We start from the raw sequence: 23,709 nt of genomic DNA, 5'->3' as shown, positions 1-23,709 counted from the left end.
GCCGCAGCCTCTCACTTCCTTCTCATGCTCCTTGCATGACGCTGGAACGTTCCCTGAGCACAGTCCTTCCCCAGGCGGCAGGGCAGATCCTCTCTAGAAGCTGGAGGAGAGGGTGCGGCCCTCGTTCGGGCTAATAATGATGCCTATTCAGGAGGTTCGGAGCCTCACTTCGCTTGCCTGTGTCTGCAGTGTGTTTCTGAGATATTCAGACTAAAAGAAAACCTATATCCTTTGACAGTAATTAGGCAGTTAGGAGACAGTCAAGCAAGAGTCGTAAATGTTTCCACAAGTTATCAGCATATTTCCAAGAGTCCCCATAATCCTGAGCATAGGCACATTTATTCCTTTTCCAATAGGACTATGTTAATGTAAATCGGATTATTCTAGAGGGAAATGCTTAAAAAATGATTTTGTCCAAGTTCCTGAAAACACCTGAAAAAATTCTGAGAGCCTTTCTTTTTTTTTTTTTTTTTTCCTTTTCACAAGTAAATAAAAATCATGGTGAGTAAAAGAAATGCAAGATTAGGAAGGCTTGCCTGAACAGTCATTTAAGAAATGGAAGCTATAATTTAGATAATTTGTGATAAGAGATTTGAATGATTCTGACTGGAAAATTGAAAAGGAAAATAATCAGGTGACTCATTGCCCAAAGGCAGAGAACAGTGAGTTCTCCAGGCCCATAGGAAGATGAATGATGGACAACCATCAACATTATCTTTACTGTGTTGCATCCCCAACACGCCAACGGCCACAAGCCCAATAACTTACCAGCTGCGTGGATTTAGAAATGGGCTCCACTCGAGTTGCCATGTACGGGAGAATAGTTAGGTGATAGCTGGACTTAGTGCAGCACTGCAGCACTGACTGGTGTGAAAGTTCGTAACGAGTAATTTAGAGTCTCATCTCTGTAATTTGTGCTAATGCTATAAGCCTTTTTCTCCCAGTGCTACTTTCTTTAGTCCCATCACACAGAGTGAGCCAAGTCCTCACTAGACGTAAGTTACTTACGTGATTGCAGAACTCTTGAGAATGCAGATGTGGGTGTTTTCAAAGCACTATTTGAAATAACATATTAATAGGTCTGGCTATAAAAGGATTCTTTTGTAGTTAAACATCCATTCCACCAACAAACATTTATTTAGCACCTGGTGACCCTTGGTGCAAGAAGTGGGTGGGAGGAGGGATGGGACTCAGATGATGTGGCGTTTCCTAGTAAAGAATAAAAGAAAACCACGCAGAGCTGATCATCACTATCAGTGTGAAAAGAGGCACAAATGCTTCTCTCCCCCGCTCTTTACTGTTTTCAGGTGCTCCAGGGCAGGGCTGTTTGATGCATGGATCCGATCTCAGTTTGTACTTGACCACACATCCTCCTTAATGCGGGGCACTCATCACCCCAAGAAGGCAAATGCTGAAGACAACCACAGTCTGTCAGGTGGAGGGGATGCCCATGGGATGAGGCTGTAAAGGAGAAGCTCTTTTCAAATCTAAAAAAGACAACAGTGACCCCTTCTCAGGGTGTTTGGGGTCCCTTAACCAGACATGTCCAAGATTTGTGCTGTTTCTGAAATGGATGGCATCATTTTCCATTAGAAATGCAATTCTGGGTGACATAAATTTCCTAAAATGTCATCTAACTAAAAACATTAAGATCCTGGAAATGTGGATGCCTTTGAAACTATTTTAGGGAGAGAAGGATGAGAAGCAGTGGAACAATGTTCTGAATTTTATACGGCCTTTGAAATGAAGTTCTCCCTGAAACTCATGAGGTGGGGGGGATGGAGAGACCCTTTAAGAGGTTTGTGGATTCTTTGGTTCAGTCTTCTCATTTCTCTGCTGCCTCACCACTCTCCCTCTCTCTTTTTAACATTTCTCACCAGGGTATGGGAATATTGCTCCAAGCACTGAAGGAGGCAAAATCTTTTGTATTTTATATGCCATCTTTGGAATTCCACTCTTTGGTTTCTTATTGGCTGGAATTGGAGACCAACTTGGAACCATCTTTGGGAAAAGCATTGCAAGAGTGGAGAAGGTCTTTCGAGTGAGTACTGCATCTGTTTAAGCTCTAACCTTTGTGATCCACTTGGCTTTAGCCTGATAGGATCCAGAAGGAATTACCAGGGTATTATTACGTCATTGTCACTTCTAACGGAATAGTTTAAGTGTTACGGTTGTACTTTTTATCTTGGCCAATGGTAGTCATAGTAGTGTGCCTAAACTCTCTTCTCGTGAGTAATTTCCTCCTTTAGGATGGTTGGTTTTCGTGGACTCATACCACGAGGGGGTTAAGTATGGATTTGCCAACACAGATTTTCTGAAGAGGTGAGGCATACGCAGTTTCTTATTAAAGATAGAAGATCGACTCCTTAGTGTGTTTGCAATAAAGTAGAGAATTATAAATCCACCCATTTTGTTCCTGGAACTGCTTCACTCCATTTTATTTCCAAGCAGTGTCTTCAGGCTGATCCCGGCTTCTAAAACCTCTTCCAGAAGCCTAGGTTTTCCACGCATTGCTTTGTGCTTCATGTCTGTCTCCTCATGGCCTCACCCTCTCTCTCTTTCCACTGCTGAGTTCTCCCTCAGCAGTAGTACACTAATATACTCATTCATACTATGGTGTTGATGATTGCTATTGTCTTAGTGAGTCTTTTCTCTTGAGAATGCTTGCCTTTAAACAAGGGACAAAAGTCTCAACTCAAGGAATTTATTTACTCAAGATGGTGTTCCTGGCATCAGTGACAGGCACGTGGAGTCTGTGTGACTGGTCTGGAGTTCCCATTACCCGTTAGCTCACGCCCATTTAACAGAACACTAGTCTTGCTTAGGTGTAAGGTCGTTTCTGTTCTCTTTCTCTTTGTTGACCTAATTCTCATGTCTTTCAAACCTTCTTCAGGGAATTATTTCTTATGATGGCCTCATATTTAAAAATGACAATTTGAGATCTTTTTCAGAATCTAGCGATCAGTGGTAAGTTCTAAGGCTGTGCTTGTTTCCCCCTGTGAGACAAGAAATCATGACATAAAGCTCTCTTTAGAAGAATGCAAGGGAGCTTGCCTGTCGAGCAGTTTCAGAAATTCTGTTAGAGTGAAGTGAAGGAATAAAGCACCAGATCTGGCTGAGAATCACCTTCTATAAGCTCAGTCCTCTTGGCTGAGCTGCCTCAGTTTACTCATTGGCAAAAGGGGATGGAATTCAAATTGACTTTAAAAGGTCTTGGTAATGATTAAATGAAATAATGTACAGAAAAGAGCTGGGCACAGGGCCAGACGCAGAGTTCAGTGCTGCTGCACGTCTGTCTTCTGAAAGAAGCACTTGATGGCAGGCTAGCTACCCACTCGAATTTCGTGAGTTGCTTGGTGGCATGCTGGTTTTCCTGGAATGTCCCACAACCTTTACCCCGATGCACCTGGGCTCCGTGGTCACCATGGAAACCGTCAGTGCTCAGAGTGTCTGCTTCTCAGATGCTCAGGTCTCCCTAAACTAGACATGGCAACTCTGTCTCCAAGAGCTGTTTTGAACTTCTCAGAGGTCCCCTTTTAGCCATGGCCTCATGGCTTCCAACTTAGAGAAAAATGAATCTGGTGGATTGAACACTCAGAAGACTAGGATTCAAGTGGAGAAATGACTGATCTGGCATTTTTATTTTTCTATAGCTTCTCTAGATCTGAGTTTATTTGTAGAAAGAAAGGATTAGACTAAAAGCTTTTGAAATCTCCCTTCAGCAAAAATAAAATTTCAGTTATGATAGTTTAGCTGAGGGAAGAGGTTGCAATCATTTTGTATCTGCTACCAAATTTGGGGTCTTCGTTCCCCTAATGAATTTCTGACTGCAGGTAGAAAGGACTGTTCTGTCCTCTCCAATGGACGATTCACAGGACTCTGAGACAAAGCCTTCAACATCTCACGTTTCATTTTTCTGCTGAAGGTCCCCTCACTTCCTTGCAGTGCCGTCCAATACTGGGAGTCCTTCAGGAAGGAGCCAGCAGGATATTATCAAATTGGCAGCTCAGGATGCTTGTGTGTGCAGAATGTTGGAGGGTGCTGTTGGAAGGGATGTCTGAGCTCCAGGACAATTCTGAGCACACTTCCTGAATACATGGACAATGGATTCTGCATTAGTTTGCTTGCTGTGTGTCATTTTGGTAGAAAATCTGAAAGCTCTTTGCTATTCACATGAACTATATCTAAAAGGCCAGTTACTCTTAGGTGATTATTTGAGAACTGAAAATTGTATAAACCAACAAAGCCTGGGGGTGTGAACTTTTAGCTCCCGTGAGAAGGTTCTTTTTTTTTTTCACCTGCTTGCTCAGTGAGTAAGCCTTTTCCTTCATCTGGTGTGTTTTCTCTCAACTCTCGGGAAGAGGGGATTTTTAGCGGGGTAAAGATAAAATATACATTTTAATAAGCTTCTCTATTACACACATGAGGTGACATGATTTGGGTTCTTCTTTTGAATTCCAGATCTGAGCCTCGTTTTATTTATTTTTTTTTTATTTTTCATTTTTTTGAGCCTCATTTTAAAGAATTGCTGGGAATCAGTGTATTATTTAAGAGTGCTTTTGGCATTCTTAAATACTTGACTGTTGAGGTTTTTGTGAGGTATAATAAATGAAAACTCTTTTTTTTTTCCCTCTGAAGTTTGGAAATAATTGAGAAGTAGACACCAGAGTCAGATCAGCAATCGGTCAGCTTTATTGCTGAGAAGCTCGTCAGAGCATGTCGCTTTAGCTCTGACACAGGAAGGACTTGCCGACGACTTCACCCTGAATTAGAAGGATTTCCCTGCTGTATTAGCTTTCTATCTGGTGTAACAAATTAATTCAAATGTAGACGCTTAAAACCACACTGGTGTATTATGTCTCAGTTGTGTAGGTAAGAAGTCTGGGCAGGCTTGGCGAGGGTTTCATGATCAGGATAACACAAGGCTAAAATCAAGGTGTCGGCCAGGCTGGGCTCTGGATCTGGGGAAGAACCTATTTCTACAGCCATTCAGATCTTGGCAAAGAATAGTCCCCTGTGGTTGTAGGACTGAGAGTCCTGTTTCCTCGCTGGCTGCCAGGTGGGGGCCATTCTCACCTTCGAGAGGTTGCCTGCTTTCCTTGGCACAGGGCATCTTCATCTTCAAAGCCAGCATGGAATCCTTCCTGTATCTCTCTGACTTCCCCTCTGCCATCAGCTGAAGACAGTATCAAGCTTTTAAAGACTCGTGTGATTAGCTCAGGCCCACGTGGATAATCTCCCTGTTTTCAGGTCAACTGTGAACAGAACAGAAGAGAGTCACGGGAATGATCAGACATCATATCACAGGTCCTGGGGATGAGAGTTGAGCATCTTCTTGGGTCATTTTAGAAAATCTGCCTCCCACACCATCTTGGTCATTGGTAGCACAGGCCTCCTCTCAGGCAGGGCAGGGTCAACTCCCCGACCTTGCTACATCATAGAGAGCAAAACAGAGTGCACCTCTCTGCAACAGACTGGTTTCAAACAAGAGAAGAAAGGGGCTGAGCCGAGGGAGCTCAGTCCCTCCTGCCGAGTCCACCAGTAAGTCACTGTGTGGCTGAGCAGTGGGGGTGAGAGGCTTGGAGTGTTGTTACGCTAGCTGGAGTCCTTCCACAGGGAACAGGAGGCCAGGAAAACAGACATTGCCCCCAGGGCCAATTTACAGTGGGTTAAGAATTGGATACGTTTCTCGCAAAGCAAGAAGCCCCAAGGAAGGTTGTTTCAAGTTTGGTGCATCAGTTTCCCAATGACAAGTTGAGGATTCTGGCACCATTTTCAACGTGCAGATTCCTTCCCACACCACCAAGTAATTCTCTGACGCCAGCTGGGTGTCCTACAGTTCAGTTCAATTCTGACACCATCACCCTGGAGACAGCATCAGATCCCACAGCTAAGGGCTCAGTCCCACGAGCCTGCTGTCCACCTTAGATGCCAGTTACAAGTCCAGGTGGCTACCTGCGTTTCTAATGAATGAGGATAAATCAGAGGTTCCCACAACACCTTCCTTGGGCTCAGTTAGTTTCTTAGAGCAGTTCACAGAACTAAGGAAACCAGTTTTCTCACAAGATTACTGGTTTATCACAAAGGCTATTTAAGGATATGAACCAAAAGTGAGATGAAGAAATATGTAGGGCGAGGTCCAAAAGAGTGGAGCTTCTGTCCTCATGGAAGATGGGGCCTAGCGTGGTGACATGTGGAGTGTTCACCAACCTGGAAGCTCTCTGAGTCCCCTCCCTGTTGGGTTTTTATGGGGGCTTCATTACATGGGCATGGCTGATTCAATCATTGGCCATTGGTGATTGAGTCAACTCCTAACCCCTCTCCCCTACCTGGAAACTGGGGTTTGAGGGTGGGATGGGGTGGGGTGGGGGTGGAACTGAAAATTCCAACCCTCTATTCCTGGCTGGTTTCCCTGGCAACCAGCCCCCATCCTTAGGTGAGCCCAAATTTACCTCATTGACATAACAAAAGACACCTTCATGGCTCTCATCACAGGAAATTCCAAAGGCTTTGGGAGCCCTGTGCCAGGAATGGACCAGTACCAAATACATATTTCTTATTCTCGATCACAGTGTCATACACATAGACCCAGGTTTGTTCTTTTTCTGCTCTGCTCTCCTTGACACGTTAGCTTTTCATGCTCAGGCTTGTCATCATGTGGTTTGAAAGATGACTGCCTCAGGACCAAATGGCTTGTTTTCACTCAACCACATTTTGAAAAATTGTATTTATTTATTTATTTATTTATTTATTTATTTATTTTTATTGAGGTATAGTTGATGTATAATGCTATATAAGTTGCAGGTGCACAGTATAGTGATTCACAATTTTTAAAGGTTCTACTCCACTTAGAGTTGTTACAAAACATGGGCTCTCTTCCCTGTGTTGTGCAATATGTCCTTGGAGCTTACTTTACACATGGCAGTTGGTACCTCTTAATCCTCTACTCCTATCTTGCCCCTCCCCTCCTCCCTCTCCCCACTGGTACCCACTAGTTTGTTCTCTATATCTGTGAGTCTGTTTCGTTTTTGTTATTTCACTAGTTGGTTGTATTTTTTAGATTCCACAGATAAGTGATATCATACTGTACTTGTCTTTCTCTGATCACTCAACCTCATTTAAAGCAAGACAAAAAGGTCTCCTTTCATGGGAGAAAAGTTTTCCCTAGGAGTTACCCTGCAGACTTCCTCTTCTGTCTCATTGACCAGAACTGGCTCTTATGACCTGCGAGGGAGGTTAGGAAAGTGAATATGTGACAAAGGAGAGTGGGGTGGCTCGACCTAGCCCAGTGGTTCTCAACGTGTAGTCCCTGGACCAGCCGCATCAGCGTCCTCTGGGAATTTGCTAGAAATGGAAATTCTTGGAGAAGTTGGGGCCCAGCAATTCGTGTCTACCAAGCTTTCCAGGTGATTCTGATGCCTGCTAAAGTTTCAGAACCCCCCAGGCACGAACGAATCATGTTTCATCCCCTGGGGGCTGCCCACATTGCTGTGATGAACAAACAACTTAGAATTCTGGTAGCAAAGAGGAAGTTGGGGTCACAAATGACAGCATCTGCCACAGCTGTCAGCCAACTGCCACCACACAGACCACTCAGTGACGCTGCCCTCCCTCCCACTTGTGTAAATCTGGTGGCCTTTGGGCTCCTTGACTCAGTCAGAGGAGGCTAACTTGCGTGGTGGTTACAAACGACACCAGCTTACTCCCACCCCCGCCAGGTCTGCTGCTGCCTGGGCAACTCGCCAGACTTCAGGGTGTTTTAGCGGAGGAGAGCCAGGTATGGCTCTTCAGAACTTTGGCCTCCGGTCACAGCCCGCTGGCCTGAACTTGTCATACTGCCTCAGCCACCTGCAAAGAGGGCCTGGAATGCAGTGTTTGACCTCCAGGAAAGGGAGGGGAGGGGAAGTTGGTGGGCACCTGTAAAGTCATGTGTGTGTTCCCTGGGCCTCCCGTTGGCCCCACTCTCGGATGACAAGCATCCCTGGGATTCAGACACCGCTGGCCCACGGGTCACTCTGGGGACCGCTACTCTAGTGAAACTCATCTCGCATCCAGCAAAAATGGAGCCCGTGATTTGTTAAGGGACTTAACGCTGAGTGGAGGGCCTAGCCTGGACTTGGGATGATTTATAAGTATTTATGTAACATAAAATAAAAATAATTCTTCCCAGGTTTCCAGCGGGAAATCTGTGCAGTTAGCAAGAAAGGGTGATTACTTGGGATTAAGCAGGGCTGATCTCGGGTTCTAGGCAGATTTTGGAAGTGGGCAGCCTCTCCTTCCCCTGCTGTGGGCTGGCGCCTTTGCTGGGCCAGGCCCCCTGTCCCTTGATAGGATACTGTAGGAAAACTGGTCAGATTTGGGACTGGGTCTCATTTTCTTGCCCTGACCTGGACTTTGGACCCTGGTAGGAAGCAGCTGCCTCTTTTTATCTGGCTGATTAGCAGGCTTTCTGAAATTACCTCTAAAACCAAGTGGCACTCTTTTTTCCTCTTTGGCCTTTCCCCCTCAAGGATACAGCAGAAATGCTGATTTGCGTCTGGAGCGCAAGGAGCCTGGGTGTAGCTGACAAATAACACGTAACCCTAGGCTTCTCGGTGCTGTGATAGCTCGGGGACTTCAGAATCGGCCAAATGCTTAAGACAGGGTGATGACAATCTCGGTCTGGTAATGATGTTCAGTTAGTGGGCTTATCAGTCACTATGGATGCAGGAAGGGGCTGGTGGTGGAAGCCACGGACTCCTGGAGGCCTCTGCCACGCGCCTGGCCTGAGTCAAGGAAAGGTCGGGAAGAACACCCTTGGCAGGAGTCTTCTGTTTCTCATAGGGTGTCTGTGAGCTAGCTCCCAGCAGCAGTAGGGTTAACAAAATTATTATTTCAAGGGGATAAAAGCCCCTCTTTTGGAAACTGGGTGTTATTTTCATCTCTGTGGGTTCAACTATAATTTCTAATTCCCGTTATTAGTGGAGAAGTTCACTGGGGGACCACTCACGCACACCAGCATCTTGCTTAAATACCCGGGGGTGGGGGAGGGCTAGGTGGTGGGCTGAGAGTGCCCAAGGGCTTGTGTGTGTGAGTGTGTGTGTGTGTGTGTCTGTCTGTCTCTATGACATGCCCACACTAGCACATATCGTATGAAACATTCCTGAGAAATAAACCATAGGACTAATATCACATGGATAATGTGAGTTTATTTGGATTGGAGAAAAGACCTGGTTTTAATGTGAACAACTGCTTTCTAACTTTCCCTAAGGGGCTAGAAGAGGGTGGGAAGTAATTGTTTTAAAATGCAAAAAAGGCAGATATTTTTAAAACTTTCTCAACCAGGTCTGTCCTGGATTAATTAATTTAAGGATATTGTCCCAGATGTGCACTGGGGACAAACTATGTAAGTGACATCCACAGAACAGACTGCACGGCATCACTTAATGATGGCCGAGACACAGTTTGTCCATGATGGTCCCTTCTTTTTTCCCTCCCTCAGATGCAGGCTTGCTCAGCCTCAGCACTAGGGAAGTTCTGGGCTGGATAATTGTCCTGGGACCTGCTCTGTGCCTTGTAGGGTGTTTAGCAGCATCCCTGGCCTCTATTCACTAGCTGCCAGTTACCATCAGTGCCCCCAGGTATGACAGCCAAAAAAAGTCTCCAGAGGTTATTAAATGTCCCCTCGAGGGCGAAATTGTCCCAGTTGAGAACTCTGACTCTGCTGGGATGTAAGGGATCAACTGCCTCACAGGTCCCAAGGGGCATGTCCTGGTCCCTTGGCTGAATCTTCCTTCCACATGAGCTCTGGTGTCTTGTCTAGTTCTTCAGTGTCAGTGCCATTCCCACTCAGAATTCTCTTCTCTCAGATGCGTCCCTAGAGAGGACTTTGGACATTTTATATTTGGGGAATAAGATCATTTCTCATTGCCTGGGGACCTGATTCTGATGATATACGCAGGTTTGTTCTGTTATTCTTTAGCAAGCAGACCATCTCAGCACAACCCTTGGCTGATCCACCAGGAACTAATTTAGTGGACGATGTTCCCTCTTTCTTGGCTTATCTTTGATAACTGGCCAGTGTCCCTTTGGTGTTTCCTGTTGCCATCTGAGATCACTATAGGAGGATCTAATGGCCTTTAAAATGCATCCTCATTACTTCCTATAAACAGCAAAGTGATCATTTCAGCCTGAAGTATAACTGCTTAAAATACTGCCTGCATAGTGTTTAATGTTTAAATATTTTAAAAGTACTTTTAACAGAGTCTCTCTTTTTCTGTCTGGCAAACTTTGATCGCAGGTAACTTCTGGGACTCTGACTGTTACTTTAGGGTGGGCGGTCACTTGTAAACCTCTGTATATAGGGCACCTCTGTAGGAAGACTTGGGTTTGTCACCTGTCCAATGGGATTTGGTTGAGGCAGAGTGAATACTACAGAAGTCTAGAGATAAATTGTTTATCTGTTTTAAGAATTAGTTATTTGCCAGACACCGGGTTGTGGGTTTTACTAAGAGTAAGTTGTACAACAACCCTCTCAAAGAACCTTCTTAATTTTATGAGATTGGAATGCTTGGACTGGTTCTGTGGACTGTCCAAGGTCATCTAGCCCATAAGTGACAGCAAAGATTCCAAACCAGATCTCCCTGCCCCAGGGTGCACGCTGTGGACTTCGTTTTCCCACTATCCTTCCTTCCTTCTTTCTCTTGTAAGCTAGGGATAGCTTACAATGGTTCAGAAGAGTCTTGAGGAAAGGTTTGATAAGACTGGGCACAGATAAAGTTGACCAGTTGAGAAAATGCTATATTGGCCCTGTCTTCATCTGCTCTCAAATGGTTTTAATCTTCCAGCTCAATCTCATCTATTGATACTTTGAATTGGACCATTGCCTCAGGATTCTTCTCTTCGCTTCTGCTCTATTTCCTTAATCTGGCTCCTTATTGGCAAACATCTCTTTCTTGGTGTCCTCTTCTTGGAGAGTAACTGAGGCCTTAAATGCCAGCCTTAATTGTGCCTTCTGTGTGACAAGTGTGAAGGTGGGCTTGTAAAAGAGGAGCTTGTATGGTCCTGACGGGTGACTGGTTTGTGCTTACCTCCACCAGGGGCGTTGCCAGGCAGACCGTGTTCTCCACCCTTCTGTTCATTTCTCCACTTTGTGCAACTCACTCGATGTTGACAATAAGAGGGCCACGTGGCCCAAAGCTAAGCTTCTTGGTGAGCTGAGGCAGTCGGTCTCGCCTTCCAAAAGCATTCTCCTTTCTCCGGATTCATCAGATTGCCTCGATGGTCTTGAGAACCTGGAGTTTGGGGGCTTCAACATCAAGATTTTAGCTCTCACTGGGGATTTAATTCAGCCCTAAACTCAAGGAAAGTTGTGGAAGAAGTGCCTCCTAAACCACCGTGCAATCAAGAGAGGTCTCCGGAACATTTCTATGGGTGCTCCTCACCTGCCCACGGAGGAGATGGTCACTTCCTAGAATCCAGGGAGTTTATTAATTAAACCATTTCATATCTTTGCGTTTTGGAACCACTGAGCATCCAGTGATGCTTTGTATGTATGGTAACCTGTTTTTGAAACTTCCAGGTACTTTTGAGTTATGAATTTAACACAAGAATTTTATTAGTTCTCACATTTTTATTAGGGTCATAAAACCAACTTAATAGGTGGATGATTTCCCATGTTCACCCTTTATCACTGATTTCACAGGCTAGTTTGTGTCCTCTGCAGGGCTCTGATATAAGAGAATAATAATCCTTTACCCTTTTATAGAACCCTTTGCCTTTATTTTATATTACATTTATCAACATTAAAAAAAACACACTTTTTTCTTTTACATTTGGCCTCATGCTACTTTTTTCAAGCAAGTAATAAACCACATCATTCTAAGTGAAGTAAGCCAGAAAGAGAAAGAAAAATACCATATGATATCACTTATATGTGAAATCTTAAGAAAAAAGACAAACAAACTTATTTATAAAACAGAAACACACTCACAGACATAGAAAACAAACATGGTTACGGGGAAGGGGGAAGGAGGTGGGAAGGGATAAATTGAGAATTTGAGATTTGCAGATACTAACTACTATTTATAAAATAGATAAACACCAAGTTCATACTGTACAGCACAGGGAACTGTATTCAATATCTTGTAGTAACATATGGTTAGAAAGAATATGAAAACAAATATATGTATGTTCCTACATGACTGAAGCATTGTGCTGTACACCAGAAATTGACACAACATTGTAAACTGACTCTACTTCAATAAAAATAGATTAAAAAAACAAAAAACAAGAACAACAACTAACTCAGGGCAACCTCTCTATTCTAGTTTCTGCCTCCATGGATTTGACAGCTCTAGGTACCTTGTATAAATGGAATTAGCCAGCATTCATCCTTTCCTGACTGGTTTATTTCACTTAACATAAAGTCTTTAAGGATTCAGGCATGTTGTGGCATGTGTCAGAATTTCCCTCCTTTTGAAGGCTGAATCTATCCCACTGTATATATAGAGCTCATTTTGATTATCCATTCATCTGTCGATGGGCCCTTGCATTGCTTTAATTTTTGGCAGCTGTGAATAATGCCGCACGGATATGGATGCACAAGTATCTGTTGGAGTCCCTGCTTTTAAGTCCTTTGGGTACATACCCAGGAATGGGATGGCTGGGTCGTATGGTAATTCTATGCTCTGTTTTTGGAGGACCTGCCATATTGTTTTCTACATCGGCTGCACTAGTTTACATTCCCATCAGCAGTGCACGAGGGTTCCAATTTCTCCACATCCTCACCAGCACTTGTTATTTTGTTTTTTGTTTTTTGTTTTTAACTTTTATAGATCACAATGACAGCATTTGGTAATTTGCTATCTGATTGCCTCTTAAATCTGGGCTGCTCCAAGGCTGTCATTCTGTTACATGGGGGGCAAAGTAGAGAGGCTGTGCCCTGGGTCTCGCCTCCTTCTTGCCCCTGCCTCCCTTCCACCCTCCCCTCCAGCTGTGTCCTTGGGCTTAAAGAATTCCCATCCTGCTTCCTCAGCTCTGACCCTGCAACAGAGCCGCTGGGAGGGTGGCTCACCGCCAGGCCAACTTGGGCCTCTGCATGCTGGTGACGTCCGGGTTCCACCTGGCCTTTGTGCTGCTCTGAAATCTTTTTCTTCACCTCATGATGATTCAGTCTCCAGCTCCCCATGGTGGCTGCTCCTTCATACCTCTCCCCAGGTCTGTTTCATAAGCAATTATCCAGTAACGCCTTCTGTGATCTCAGCCCTGTGGGTTACGGGGCAATAAACAAGAGACAGTCCCCTCTTAAGGAGAAAACAGACAGGTATGAAGACTAGTGTCCATAATGAGACCAGGGCTGGGGCAGATGGCCTCTGAAGTCACATGGCCTCAGTGCGTAAGCTCTGATCTACTGCTTACCAGCCATGTGACCCCAGGCTGTGTCTCAGTTTCCTTATTTGAAAAGTGGTTCTAAAATAGCAGCTACCTCTTTTGGCACTTTGTTGATGCAGGAGAGCAGTGCCTGGTGTCCACTTAGCGCTCAAGACATGTTATTCACTGTCATGATATAAGCACCTTGTTAGCTTCCGGATCGCAGAGCAGGGACTTGTGAATTCTAGCTTGTCTACCTGACGCCACACACATCTTCAGGGATACACCTGTCTTCTGTAGCTAATGGGTTGTTCTCTTTAAGTAAAACATAAGGACCTTGGCGCTAAGGGGTACCCCGCCTTTCTTTTCCTGTGCCCCCGCGGCACCTGCTCAGTGCTAAGTGCTTTAGAGGCATTCAGTAAACACGTATTGACTGTAAATTGATTGGCGAGGAAAGAGAAATGAGCCAGGTTCCTTTCCACACACCCAGGGTGTGTAGGCTAAGCAGCGTCCCCAACAAACCCGACCGAAGAAGAGATGCCCTTCCCGGAATGGATGTGGAGGTGCGTGCAGCCGGAGGAGTGGAGGATCAGCATAAAGGGCAGTAACAGACCCAGGGAATTAGATGGGCAGGAAGGCTTGTGCCTGGGACAGAGCTCCAGTCATCAGTCATTGCGCTGGGAGGAAAAGAGGCCCTGGCCATGACTCAGCAAAGGAAGGATCCGGAAGGTCTGAGTGTGCCCCTGCTGTTCCGTCTGAGCGAGGGGAGAGGTTGTGCTCTGTATCCTCGGCGGCACCTCGCGGGCGACCACTGCATACGCGGATATGTCTGTGATATTCCGCCACAGACTGATGCTGGTGAATGAAAAATCAAAGAATGAAAAAGAATTTATTTGTGCTCCATGCTAGATGTCTCTCAGCTTGCCTGTGCTCTTACTAGACCTTGAACACAGGGGCCAGTTCATATTTTTATAAAGTATTAAAGAGTTCTAAGACTCTTCTTCCCCAAGATACCTGGCTCCTCCAATATCAGTAAGGGGCCCTGGGAAGATGCGTTTTGCTGTGCTGGTGTTTAGATACCGCCGTCTTGCCACCTTGGCTCCACTTAGACTGAGCAGTGTCCCTTGGGTTCATTTTTTCCATTCCTTGGCAGAAATGAATTTTACTGTAAACAACATCAACATTTCTACCTGAGCCTGGGCAACGGTTGAAAAGGCTCCTGTTAGATGATTATTCTTAATATTTGGCTGTCTCCCCACCCACACCACACCCGCTGCCTCCCTCTTACTGCTGAATAGGCACAAACAAAGGGGATGGCATCTCCTGTCAGTTCCCAGGACTTTCTCTTCTGATTCGAACAATTAGAAACGGGGACCTAGAGCATGCAGTGAAAAAAAATGCAAGGGCATGTATGTATGGTTTTAAGGATAGAGCACAGAAAGCTTCTGTGTGATTTTTTAAAAAATGAATTTTATCAGGGACGATAACAGAGTTGGCACCAAAACTAACAAGAAAGCAAACATCAACATTTACGATGAAATGCATAGCATCCAAGTGCCATATGGTGCTCCTGGAAGTGTTAGTACCACTTTCTTTTTGGTTTTCATCCATTTTCTGACATCGCTGTTTGCTTCTTGCCTCTGCTGCTCTTTAAAAAAAACTCAATTGTTTTTAGCCCTTTGAGTCTGTATTTCTGGTAAATGCCTCTCTCTCCCCTACCTCCCCTTTGGAGGCTTGTCAACCTTTTCTCCGGGGAAGAGGAGGAAGAAGACCCGTCCAGATGGCCGGATAAACATGTGCCACCTGCTTCTGGGAGCCTCTGCTGGCGTAGTTTGAGGGCTGATGAGGTTGCCCCCTGCCTGAAAACGGGCACGTGGATTTCCATCTCTTTCCAAAATGATCGCCTTGCCTTTTAAGAAAATGATCACCTAATACCTTTAGTTTTAATAATATTTCTAGAAATGTCTTGAATCCAAATTCTCTCCTATTATTAGGGAAACAACAAAACATGAACTCCAACCAGATTCTTAAGAAAAGTTCATACTGGTCAAATTTTTAAAAGATGAGTGAAATAAGTGAGGGAGATTAAGAGGTTCAAACTTCTAGTTACAAAATAAATGAATCACAGGGTTGAAATGTCCAGCACGGGGAATATGGTCGATAATATTGTAACATCTTTGTGTGGTGACAGATGGTAACCAGAATTACCGTGGTGATCATTTTGTGGTGTATAGAGATGATGAATTGCTATGTTGTGTACCTGGAACCAATCTAGTGTTGTAAGTCAACTATATACTTCAAAAAATTACTTAAAAATTTTTTTTAAGCTTTTCAGAGTTAACATTCTTTCTTGGAGGAAGATTTTGATGATCATGTTTGGGGAGAAATCTGTGTCCACAGGGGCAATTCACAGGGCCTGTGTGTTTGCACCCAAGTGCCAGCCTCTTTCATCTCCAGATTTTCGCATGTGGTGTTTGTGGCACTTCAGACGCTGTCCCATCTTCCTCCTGCTCTCAGCATAAAGGTCAGCTCTTCAGGGAGGGTTTTCTGACTCCTACAGGAGTTCATTAGCACCTAACATTCATCTCCTTGAATCTGAGTTTTGTGCTGGATTCTTGCTGCCCCCATCAGCCCTACGAGGACAGGTGTGTCTGCGCCTTAGCGCAGTGTGCAGCGCAGGGTGGGCACCCGCGCCCGGTGAAGGGATGCATGGTGAGCATTGCTAGGCATGACCGCGTCCATTTCAATAGAGAAAATGACTTGAAATCAAAAGTAGTATCGCATGCAAGTAAATGTCAATGGAAAAAAAACACAAACAAACAGTTTTAACCTTGGGGATGCAATTATTTTCGTGGAAGGGACATCCAGTGGGGGAGCTGTCCCCTGACAGTACTTTTTGCCCATGTACTTTTATCTCATCGGGAGATACCTGTAAGTGTGACTTTCCAGACTTCTCAAGTCGACCTCAGATACAGCGTACAGTTAAGCTTCTCAGTGGTTCTCAACTCGGTAACACCCAACGCTCCACTTTAGAGCAACTACATATTACTGCCCCTTGAAACAAATTTCATAGGTAGTGCAACCTACCTACACCCTACTTTTGAAATATTCAATACTATTTTCTAGCTACACTATGAAGGGGAAATAAAAAGGAAGGTAATTTATAGTAAAATAGTATTTTCATAACAGGGTGCTTGGTCATGAAACTCTAGGAGACGTACTGAAATGACGGGACTCTCACTTCCACATGTAGAATACAGAGGTGGTCCAGGTGTGTGGAATCAGTGACCAAGCTGCCACAGGGGACTTTCCTGCCCATCATGAGGTTTTCCAAGATGGAGAACAGGTCTTGGCAAGGTTCCAACTATTCAAAATTCAGCCTTCTAGCAGTTTACATTGGAGTCATATTCTTATAAAATTCACCCTATATTGAAACTGTGGAAAAAAAAGTGTGTGTGTGGGTGTTTATACCTAAAAGGGACTTAAGTTCTCAGCCCAGGTAATTATACACATGATTTTTTCTCATGCGATGTTCAAAACTCACACTAATTTGGGGTAATTCTCTGATTTGTGACACTCTAACTCTTGTGTTATAGGATGTCTAAATGCTATTGCCCCCACCCACCGTGTGCCAGGAGTAACGACCACAAACACCCTCACCAGTCACCTTTAGGGTGCTATAAACCAAACGGGGTTATAAAAAAAACTTCAGAAAGCTCCTGTATAACTTTCAGGAATATGCATATATAATTTACAGTCTCGTGTAAATGGCCACATTCAAATGGTCGACCCCACCTTGATGCGGTTCCCATGCTATTAATAATTCAGTTCAGCAGCTATGCACCGTGTGCACGTGTGTGTATGCCCATTGCCTGTGCCTGTAGCATATACACTCTTACTAGCGACCTATGTACAAACTCCTGACTGTTTATCTCTTGCCGGGTGAGTAGTTTTATTTTGTTTCCTTCATAGAATAGTTTACCCTAAGCAGTTACTCTCGTGTTTCCTCCAGGTGCTAAGAACGAGAAGGAAAGTGTAGAAAAACACACTCCCAGCGCAGGGCAGCTGGGATGCAGGGTTAAGGAGACACACATGCAGGAAGACAGCAGTGCAGGGATGGGGTGGAGATGGGGACTGTGCAAGGAACAAAGATGGCCAGGAAGTGGACACGGTAACTAACCAGAAGGCAGAGGGCTCCCTGCAGGAGGTAAGTCAAATTGCGTTTTGAGGAACGAAGAGGGGTTTGAGCATAAAAAGGGGAAGAACATCCTAGCAGATGGAACAATCTTTAAAAAGACACAGAAGCCTGGAATGGTGCAGTATTTAGGTGCCAGTAAATGATCTGGTTCCTTTAGAGAGTAAGCTGCAAACATCACTGAAGTTAGAGACGATGCAGAGAGGTGGCAGGTGCTTGCCAGCAGCGGGGCTCCCCGGCAGCTTTGCTCAGGAAGGGGGTTGCCACGTTCTGTAGGAGGAGGAGGCGGTGGCCCGGGAAGTAGGCAGGATGCAATTACTGATTTGGAACCAGGCCATGTCCTCCCAGCTTTCACTGCCACCTCTGGCAACTGTCCCTGGGATTCTAAAGCCTCAGACAAGGCCCATCGTTCTTACTTTGCCGTGCCGAGTAGCTCCTCCTTCTCTTTCTGGTTTTCTCCCAAGGGCATGGTTGTCACCGCCTTCCCAAAAGAAAGGAAGAGAAACTGCCCGATTTTCAAGGGCTTTGTGTTGTTTCTCTAGGGCACCCCTGCAGTTTTGGGGAGCTGTTCGCCGCTTTCTCCTTCCCTTTCCCCCTCCTATCCCTCTCTTCTCTCCACCTCTCCTTCTTTCTTTTCATTGAAAAGGTTACAAAAGGAATACATGGTCATTGTGGACACTTTGGAAACACAGAAGAGTACAAAGGAGGAAAAAATTCGTTATTCAAAGAGAGCCACCATTAACACTTCAGTAATTACACTTGGGAGTCTTTTCTCTTCACATCTATATGTAGCCTAAATGCCTGCTGCCCCGCTGCACCCCAGTGGGCTCCGCCCCATCTCTCCTTCCTTCTGGTACTTGCACGGGTTGTCTCACACACACACGTGTGCCCACGTTTGTCCTGACCACAGCCTGTGTCTTCCCCATCAGCTCCTCTGGATTCCCAATCTTTCCTCCAGCCATGGATCTCTCTTGGTAATGCTCCTGGTCCCCTCCTGCCAGTGGCAGACCCCTCTGCCTTGGTTGGTAGTTGCTCTTGCCCTGGGGGAGGAGGTTGGCACCACTGTCCTTATAACTCTTCATCCCAGGAATGGCTGTAGCCCCTTCCACACCACAGCTGAAACTAGGTGTAATTTTTAACAAGACCTTTCTGAAGATTTAAGAATGTCAGAGATATTACCCAAAGTGGTTAAATCACAATGAGTTATCTTGGCTGATCTTGATCTTCGTCTTCTGGCTGATCTTGGGGTCCAGAATTCCAGGGCGGGGCACCCCATGGAGCTATGTCCCTGCTTTCAGGTGGCTGAAGCCAGCTAACCCTGACCCCGAAGAGTGGCAGTTTAGCTGAATCAAGAGAAATCAACTATGGCTAATTTAACAAAAAAGAAAAAAAAAAAAAACAATTTAAAGGCTATTGTATAGTTACCAAATCCCTGAGATGGTTGGAGACCTAGACTTGGAAGGCACCCAGCCAAGAGCAGTGACCCAAAGCACGTCACAGAACTGGTCCTGGAAGAAGCCACTGTTGTGTCTGCCTGCCAGACAACAGCTGCCCTGCTGATCCCATTGATTCTGGGCCCTGCTGCCACTGGATCCACCCTGGTAACTGCCCCTGAAAACAGGATGTAATACCACCACTGGGGCCATGAGTCCCAGAGTGGATTCACACAGTCCACACCTCTTTATGTAACACCAGTAGTGTGTCCACTGCTGCCTGCCCCCTCCCCCTGACCCCACTCCCATGGAAGCTCCCATCTGGTGCTAGTCAACTCCACCTTGATCAGGGCCAAGATTCTCCCATCACATCTCTACCCAACTTAGTGTCCAAGTCGCTCAGTCTTTGTTGAAGAGACTTAAGAGGATCCAGGACTCATGGGAGGTGGGCTGTGCACAGGTGGTGAAGCAGTTAGCGCCCACCCCCGAGGAGAGCTCTGTATGGAATTGCTTCCTCTCTGACCCTGGTTCTGCACACTGGGGGTTCTGCTTGGAAGACCTAGGAAGGCTCAGTCCCTTCCACAATTCCTTCCTCCCCAGGCCGAGCAGTGCTTCTGCCCTCTCTCTCCATCCCTAGCCAAGTCTTACCTAGTTTCTGGGAGAGGAAGAAGAGGTCTGTAAGATGCCCCTGAGAATCTTCACCTCTCACTTAGGAATGCCCTTTGGAATACCAGAGAGAGAAAAACGGGGGAGGAAAACACAGAAAACCTTCAGATGAACACTTCATGATCGGCTCCACCACATCTACTCACTAGTGCCTGGTTCAAAGTCTGACTTACGTCTGTCTCTCTGGTTGGGGGAGCCTGGGTGGCATGCTTCTGCTTTTGCAGTGGGGAGACTGAGAAAGTGAGTAGCTGGCGTTCTTTAACTTCTGGATGGGAGGAGGCCTCTATCTTTCACCAAACCAAAGAAGGGGGTCTGGATGATGGGCAGACCAAAAGGAGTGACCAGTGTCCTCTAAGGGGCCATGTATGGAGATCTCATTTGCTCGATTCCATCACAACATGAGAATAGGGTGGTCCGTTGGCCTTCAACAACATCATGATGGTCATGAACAGCACACTCCAGGCTGAGTGTCACCAGGGTCAGTCCAGTTCCATTTTCTAGGCATTTTTGAACATAAGGAGAACATCAGGAGGCCTGGATGTCTTTTTATTTGACTGTCTTCGGGGTCTCCATTTTTGATCCTCTGTGGAGAACTGTTTAAATAAGAGCGTGCACCTTTCTGCTAAACACTTTGCGGGATCGAAGTCACCTAAAACTGTAAAGAGAATGCTTTTCTAAAGAAAATATTATCTGCAGTGACACAACCCCTACCTAAGCGTTTACTACTTTATCTTATGGAGCACTTGATGTCCACATCTGTCATTTGCATAGCTAAACAGCAGAGTCATTTCATGAAAGATGAAGGTATACTTTAGTTATTACAGTAAGCTCCATTAAAGGGTTTGTATATAACTTAGTTCTCTTAAAAGGAAAAAAAAAATGTGCCAATTAAGTAACAATGGGGACGTTTATTATGTGTATTCACTTGGTAATCCAAATAGGCTTATGTCTGGTCCTTCTAATCAAATCCACATTCTAATGAAATCCATTTTAATCAAATTAAAGAACAATGCTACTCTTTAATAATCATGGAAGAATGATAGGTGAATAAGCATAGCTGAATTATGGAATTATTATATTTGCCCATAATGTACACACATTTGGAACCTGGAACATCTTTGAGGCATTTGTGTAAAACTTGAGTAAGATACAAAGAGAACAAATCTATCAGGATGTCAAGATGCCCACCTCGGATGACTCTGCCATGAGGCTGTCAATGAAAACTTTGTCAGTAGCAGAAACCAACCAATATACATAAAGCCTGAATTCATTAGCACCTCCTTGGGTTGTTTCTCTCTAGCACCAGTCTCCTGTCTTGAATCATTTGCAATAGCTCCCTTGACTATAATGGGTGAATTGTGAGGTATGGGCAACATATATGGGAGAACAGGATGAGCAAACAGTGTCATCAGGTCTCCCTGTTACTCTCTCACTCGGTGGGTTCTTTCCCCATCATAGCACTTCTTTCAGGCTGGGATGATGTATTTGCTTGGGTGATTGTTTCATGTTTGTCTTGCCCCCTCTAGCTCTGTGAGGCTGGGGACCATTCTGTTTTGCTTACAAATGAATTTAGTTCTGTAACTGATGGAGAATAATTCTTGATAAATATTTATTGAATGAAAGAATAGAAAAGTTATAGGATTCGACTTCATTCACAGCTTGGCAAATATTCTACTAAAGAAAATTTCTTCGTTCTGAATGTTTCTGTCAAGTTCCCTCAATGCAGGGCTTCCCAGTTTAAGATTTATTTCTGGGTGACTTTCTGTGAGGCTGTGTTCTAAAATTCAGTGGCTTTTAACATTTGAAGATAGTGCTCTATTAGAATGCAAAGCACTCAAAATTCAACCAGTTAATTCATCCAACACATAATTATTAAGAACCTGTTACATATCAGGAGATGTTCTAGTTGCAAAGGACCCAGCAGTTACAAGGAGAGACAGGAAAAGTTCCTTTTTCACATGCATACACAAAAGTCTAGTTGGCTGGGGCAGGGTCGGAAATCTGAGCCTTTGGCTGAAAACAGTCTTTGTGTCGCTGTCCATGGTGCCCGGCCCTGGTCTGACTATTGAAGGCAAAGTTGTTACTTAATCGCATCCCAGTGATAAAAAAATATCACTTAGTAGAGAAAAAGCTCACAAATGCCTTCTCTCTGGGCTACTTGTATGCAAGGTGGGGGCATCTGAAGGCTTTCTTCTCTCCCATACTTCTTGGGTGCTCTTGGATGCTAGTTCCAGTCAACAGTGACATGGTTAAGAGATGCCAGGAAGGAGGAGAAAGAGGAAAGAGCTTCTTGTTAAACCACAAGTCGGGCAAGTGAGCATTTTGCTTATGTAGTGTGTTAGGTGGCTGCATTGTGACCATTGCTCCCCAATTCCACCCCCACCAAACCTTCCCACTAGCCCCTGTGCAAGGTTCTTGCCTCTTCTAGACAGCTCCAGCCCGAACTGGTCTTCCTTAGCGACCTGCTCAATTACTCATGTTCTTTTAGGAGAGCACTCTCAGCAGGAGGCCCAGTGTAATCTCACTCTTTCTTTTCTGTTTTTGTTACATGTGTTCCTTCCTGGTGAGGGGCCACAATCTAAAGAAGGGAATTCACCTCAATTCCATTGAGGAGAACTTGCCCCACAGTACATGGTTTGACTTCTTTCTCTCTTCCATAATGGGATAATTATTGGGCTATTGCTAAATATATGTATATATATTTTAAATCATAGTACCAGGAGGACTGGGGGAGGAGAGTTGAGATGGTTGGGGTCTTTGAAGGAACCAAATAAATAGCATCCTATCTTTCCCACCCAAGGTAGGAACCAACTGAGAAATAAAAGAGATGACACTTTGAAACCTAATATTAGTATGTACCCTCAACACTGGAGAATGTGGCTTATATCTGTGGAAAAATGGGTTTCCTAATACAACCTGAGAATTAGACAGGAGATCACAATGGGTATTTCTTGAGGGCAGCTTGTTCCCAAAAGGAAGAGGAGAGGAAGAGGCTGAGTTCTTGGTTCCTCCATCAGAGTGAGAGGCTGGAGAGAGGCCATGTGTGTTACAGTGTGTGGAGCTCCATGCACAAGGGAAAAAGCATCAGAGGTGGGAAGGAACATTTCTTCTGTGCAGGAGATCTTGTGTCTTGACTATTGTGGACTGCTTGGCCAATGAATCAGGACCTTGAACCCTTGTTAGCCAAGGGAAGGAGAAGACTGAATCTACCTTTCAGCTGTCTGTAGCACTGTTACTGTAGTATAATTACTGCATGCTTGTGTGTTTGATGGTGGAGAGGGCATTTTAGGGTAGAAACATTGTTCACTGTGCTGCTGAAATCTGGGGAAATAAGTTTAGGTATTTGGATAGGTGGGCAGCTGGGTGTGGCATCTGTAAGGTTTGCCAGGAGTTATTCTGTGATGCCGCTCATCAGGAGGTGTCCCCATCCTCCTCTCCTTTCCATGGGCCTGCCTTTCATACCTCAACTAAAGAGAGGGACCTTTCTTCAGCCAGGGTTACAGTTGGGTATTTCCTTTATTGGTGTGATCTGGAACATGGTTTCTGAATGCTTAGCTAACAAAGATCCAAAGATCACAGGTGGCACACTTTTGTATTCCACATATGATAGCTGCAAGAATATTCCTTTCTTCTCTACCAAGTGATTTTTTTTTTTTATCACTGGGATGCCATTAAGTAACAACTTTGCCTTCAATAGTCAGACCAGGGCTGGGCACCATGGACAGCGCCACAAAGACTGTTTTCAGCCAAAGGCTCAGATTTCCCACCCTGCCCCAGCCAACTATAGACTTTTGTGTATGTATGTGAAGAAGGAACTTTTCCCGTCTCTCCTTTTAACTGCTGGGTCCTTTGCAACTAGAACATCTCCTGATATGTAACAGGTTCTTAATAATTATGTGTTGAATGAATTAACTGGTTGAATTTTGAGTGCTTTGCATTCTAATAGAGCACTATCTTCAAATGTTAAAAGCCACTGAATTTTAGAACAGAAAACTTTCAAAGATTTTAATTAGGGTGTTCCCAGAGTGAAACAGCTGAGAATTTTTATTCTTTCTAGATTTTAAT

The 23,709-nt window shown here is 44.8% G+C and overlaps 1 protein-coding gene across 6 annotated transcripts in view; it reads left to right on the top strand.

The window, feature by feature from the left end:
• KCNK10 (potassium two pore domain channel subfamily K member 10) overlaps nucleotides 1-23,709 on the top strand; it is a 131,284-nt gene that overhangs the window by 90,489 nt on the left and 17,086 nt on the right. For 5 of the 6 annotated variants that reach the window (XM_006190879.3, XM_032482474.1, XM_032482473.1 and 2 more), the window contains exon 4: nucleotides 1,881-2,041. In XM_006190879.3, coding sequence (XP_006190941.1) covers nucleotides 1,881-2,041 — 161 coding nt within the window. Of the gene's footprint in view, nucleotides 1-1,107; nucleotides 1,436-1,880; nucleotides 2,042-23,709 lie in introns of those variants that run through there. The other variant, XM_032482476.1, reaches the window with a different exon arrangement.

The sequence above is a fragment of the Camelus ferus genome, chromosome 6 (assembly GCF_009834535.1).
Source record: "Camelus ferus isolate YT-003-E chromosome 6, BCGSAC_Cfer_1.0, whole genome shotgun sequence".
NCBI lineage: Eukaryota > Metazoa > Chordata > Mammalia > Artiodactyla > Camelidae > Camelus > Camelus ferus.
This window is presented reverse-complemented; position numbering and strand designations above follow the sequence as displayed.